This window comes from Bos indicus x Bos taurus, chromosome 19, assembly GCF_003369695.1.
Source record: "Bos indicus x Bos taurus breed Angus x Brahman F1 hybrid chromosome 19, Bos_hybrid_MaternalHap_v2.0, whole genome shotgun sequence".
Taxonomy (NCBI): Eukaryota; Metazoa; Chordata; class Mammalia; order Artiodactyla; family Bovidae; genus Bos; species Bos indicus x Bos taurus.
Genome location: NC_040094.1, coordinates 25188870 through 25193527, shown reverse-complemented (window position 1 = coordinate 25193527; position 4658 = coordinate 25188870). Strand labels below are relative to the sequence as shown.

General features: G+C 42.5%; 1 protein-coding gene across 1 annotated transcript; it reads left to right on the top strand.

Moving 5' to 3' along the window:
- Positions 1 to 1609: 1609 nt before the first annotated feature.
- Positions 1610 to 2554, top strand: LOC113877862 (olfactory receptor 1E2-like). Its single transcript, XM_027518471.1, has one exon. It carries the CDS (start codon positions 1610 to 1612, stop codon positions 2552 to 2554), a length of 945 nt encoding a protein of 314 aa, XP_027374272.1.
- Positions 2555 to 4658: the final 2104 nt, after the last annotated feature.

Here is a 4658-nt window from a genome sequence, read left to right as displayed (position 1 = left end):
TTGCTGGAGAGTGAAATGTGAGCACAGTTGTGGGGCCAGATGGAGTTTCGGAGTTAGGCAAGGGTCAGGTCATGAGTCATCTTTTGAAGGGAATTTGCCTTTAAGGAATTTGCCTTTATGTTAAGAGCAATGAGAATCCACAAAGACTTTATGGAGAATGGTTACCTGTTCTTCATCTTCAAATGCCTACTATGATGAAGGATACTGATGGATTTCAAGTATGGAAGCAGGGAGATGAATTAAGAGGTTGTTCCAAAGATTAAGATTGACATATATACCCTACTATATATAAAATAGATAACTAATAAGAACCTACTGTAAAGCCCAGGGAACTATACTCAATACTCTGTAATGGCCTATCTGGGAAAAGAATAAAAAAAAGAGTGGATGTATGTATAGATATAACTGATTCTGCCTGCCAGTGCAGGGGACGCAAGATATGTGGGTTTGATCCCTGAGTTGGGAAGATCCCCAGGAGTAGGAAATGGCAACCCACTCCAGTATTCTTGCTTGGAAATTTCCATGGTCAAAAGAGTCTGCCAGGCTGCAGACTGTCCATGGGGTTGCGAAGAGTTGGAAACACACACACACACACGTAAGTGATTCACTTTGCTGCACACCTGAAACTAGCACAACATTGTAAATCAACTATATTCCAATAGCATTTTTTAAGGTGGTTCCAATAGTGTAAATAAGATGTGATGTCAAACTGATCTAAGGTGGTGAGAGTGTGGATAAGGAGTGAATGAAGGAGAAAGAATTTCTAGATCTTGTTGACAGATGTTGGGTATTGATAACAGAAAGGAGGAAATGAAAGAAGCCTTTCATGTTTTAATCTGGATAACCCGAAAGTCTTTTTCTGGGATGTGGAAGACCTGAGGAGGAGGGAATTGGGAGAGGAACAAAGGGATATTGTGTGTTTCTTTTGGAATCTGTTTAACTGAAGATGCCTGTAATATATCCAAGGAGAGAGAATATTCAAGCAATTGAGTATCTTCTTCTATGAGTTAGAAAGACTTCTACAACTGAAGTTTAAATGGTAATCAAGCCATTGAAGTAGATGAGTTTTTCTTGGTGCATGTGTGCTAAGTCGCTTCAATCTTGTCCAAATCTGCAACCCCATGGACTGTAACCCTCCAGGCTCCACTGTCTCTGCATTGGCAGGCAGGTTCCTTACCACTAGCACCACCTGGAAAGCCCTTTTCTGATGGTATATAAAATTATAAGAGAACAGGTTTTAGGAAAAAACCCTGGAACATCAATCAAGTTGAATATAGAGACAAAACAGAAGCCAGTAGAGTATTGAGGATGTCTGACCAGGCAAGTATGGGAAAAACCAATGTATTATGTGTCTCAGAAGCTGAGGGATAAAAATGTTTTAGGAAAGTTGGAATATTGTTTTGTGTTAAAGAGAAATGAAGAAAATAAGTCATTTCCAATGATAGAGATTCTGATTATAGAGAATTGGGGTCCTGTAAATATTGTAATTATTGTGATGAGAATTTTGCAAAGCATCTAAGAGCCAGTTTATCATAGAAATAAGTGCACTCTGAAATTCAGGTTTTCAAGGACACTATTAACTTCTTCCTAAAGACACTGGAGACAGAACATGACAGGAAGGAATCAAACTACTATCTCAGAGTTCCTTCTGCTGGGACTGCCCATCAAGTCAGAGCATCAGAACCTGTTCTACACCCTGTTCCTGGCCATGTATGTTACCACCGTCCTGGGGAACCTTCTCATCCTCGTCCTCATTTGCCTGGATCCCCACCTCCACACACCCATGTATTTGTTTCTCAGTAACCTGTCTTTCTCTGACCTCTGCTTCTCCTCTGTCACAATGCCCAAGTTGCTGCAGAACATGCAGAGCCAAGACCTGTCCATCCCCTATGCTGGCTGCCTGACACAAATGTACTTCTTCCTGTTCTTTGCAGACTTGGAGGACTTCCTCCTTGTGGCCATGGCCTATGACCGCTACGTGGCCATCTGCTTCCCCCTGCACTACACCACCATCATGAGCCCCAGGCTCTGTCTCTTCCTGGTTTTGCTGCCCTGGATACTGACCACGTTCCATGCCATGTTGCACACCCTGCTCATGGCCAGGCTGCATTTTTGTGAAGACAATGTGATCCCCCACTTTTTCTGTGATTCATCTGCTCTGCTGAAGCTGTCCTGCTCTGACACTCGAGTGAATGAGCTGGTGATATTTTTCGTCGGAGGGCTCATTATCATCATCCCATTCCTACTCATCATCATGTCTTATGCACAAATCGTGTCCTCCATCCTCAAGGTCCCTTCTGCCAAGGGCATCTGCAAAGCCTTCTCCACCTGTGGCTCCCACCTCACCGTGGTGTCTCTCTTCTATGGGACAATTATAGGTCTCTATTTATGCCCATCAGCTCATAATTCCACTGTTAAGGAGACTGTCATGTCTATGATGTACACTGTGGTGGCCCCCATGCTGAACCCCTTCATCTACAGCCTGAGGAACAGAGACATGAAGGGAGCTCTGAGAAGAGTCTTTTGCAAAAAGAAAAATGCCTTCTCTCTATGACTATAAAATTCAGATGATGATAAAGATGGGATTTCTACAGAATTTTATTTAGTAGGTATATTGATATCAATATTGGGATATTAACCCAGATTTCTGTTTTCAATGATCTTTTTTTTTTTTACAATGACTTAGTAGGATATTGTCCAATAAGTAAAAGAGATACAGTGGAGGTATGTAGTAGGACTTGGAAAAGGGATGTCAGTGACCTCCTAGCTGGATCTTTCTCATTTTTCTCTCCAGGTTACTCAAAGAAGCTTCATTTTTAAATTTCCAATTAATCTTTGTGCCCTCCTTCCACCTTTTTTTCCATTAGTGTTTACAATGTTTGATTTACTGCTGAAATAAACACTATTGCTTACTGAGCGTTTACTCATTTACTTGTTGACACACCCTCTCCCCTCTGCCCTTGATCCACCACCTTGGACAGACCCTCCATGAATGAAGAGACTGAAACTGCAGAACCTGGGCCCACAGTAGGATACGAATATTTAGTGAACCAGACAATTCCCAATGCAGTTACTTTTATCATCCTCCCATTTGAAAATACGGAGGAGACTAAAGGAAACAGCACAGCTGTGATAGCTTGTAAACTGCATTAATTTGGGATGTGCTGCCTCCTTGCCCACTGCGTGCGGCTGTGGCAGCAAATTCCTGGGCCAGTGGTCCCTTCCTAAACCTGGCCCGTTTGGATGTGTGAGGCCGCCATCCGGGCCATGCCATGCTCCCAGGAAGGCCACTTCGAACCCAGGTCTGCCACATAAAGGTGGAGAGGAGAGCCTTTTCTTCAGTGTCTGTGTCCCTTTTTTAAACAATTAACTTATCATGTTTTTTGAAAAAGTAACAAAAAATATGCATCATATAATACTGTGTCCTCGAGGTCAACACTATTTAAAATTCAAAATTCTCCCCTGCTTACCTCCTGTAACCTGGACTTTTAATTGTTGAATATAGATATTTACTTATCTCTTCTTGAGCAAGGGTTTGCATTATTCTGTTTCTTAACCTTCTCTCCTCTGATTTTTTTTTGTGTGTGTGTGTAATAAAGTTTTATTAAAGTATAAAGGAGATAGAGAAAGCTTCTGACGTAGGCATCAGAAGGGGGCAGAAAGAGTACACGCTTGCTAGTGTTAACAATGAAGTTATATACTCTCCAGTGAATCCAAAGAATGTCTGGAGGACCTCATCAGACCTACTCCATAATTTACATTTTAAAATAACAGAAGGTTTAATCCAGAGACTGTCCTTAGGCGAGATACATTATTGTTATATAATCCTAAGGAATGTGGGGAAAGAAAAAAAGTTTGTCCTTTCTTCCTTCTTGAGAATTCCAGACCCCTCTCTCCTTGGGAACCCCTAGACTCCTTATCAACCTGCCTAGGAACTGACTCTCTCATTCCCCCCTTTTCTTTTAGGAGAATTATGTTGCCTAGGGAAAAGGGGCATCGTTCTCGTTCCATAACTGCCTCCGAGCTGACAAGGGGGGTTGTCCCTAAATTGGTGAGGCAACGTATTCTCCTAATCCTCATATTGAGGATATCTGATCCAGGGGCCCCAAATAGTAGCTGGAGGAAGTTGCAACAGTAGCAGGAATTTGAGCAATCATTTGTAACTTAAAAGCTTTCATGCGGCTAGGAACAAATCCAGTTATACAATTACAGATGCAGGCAACATAGTCATTAAACCAAGTTAAAATCGAAATTAAAAGTCACATTATGTCCATAGTTAAAGTACAAAGTGTTGCACCAGTCCATTTTAGGGTTGGTAAATGTCATCAGATGAAGAAGAGGCATCGCATGTGATTGTTGTCCAAGGTATTCACAGACTTGGAGAAAGTCTTTTCCTTGAAGTGGGGCTGTCCACCACCGGGAAGCCTTCCACTGATGAAAAGGGGAGCGCTCTGCAGACCCAGCAGTTAGACCAATTGTGGAATGCAGCATAGGAATGAGCCCAGGACAGGAAGACATTGTCTTGAGGATCCAACAGCAGACTCAGGATATTTGGAGTCAGCAGAAGTAGACTCACATAGAGTATCAGGCCCATCCGCTGCCCTTTGCTTAACTCTAGAGCTCGGGTCAGGGCCACAAGCTCCGCTAACTGAGCACTG

Excerpts from the sequence above, each read along its gene's own strand:
- LOC113877862 (XM_027518471.1), top strand. The coding sequence starts at position 1,610 with ATGACAGGAAGGAATCAAACTACTATCTCAGAGTTCCTTCTGCTGGGA.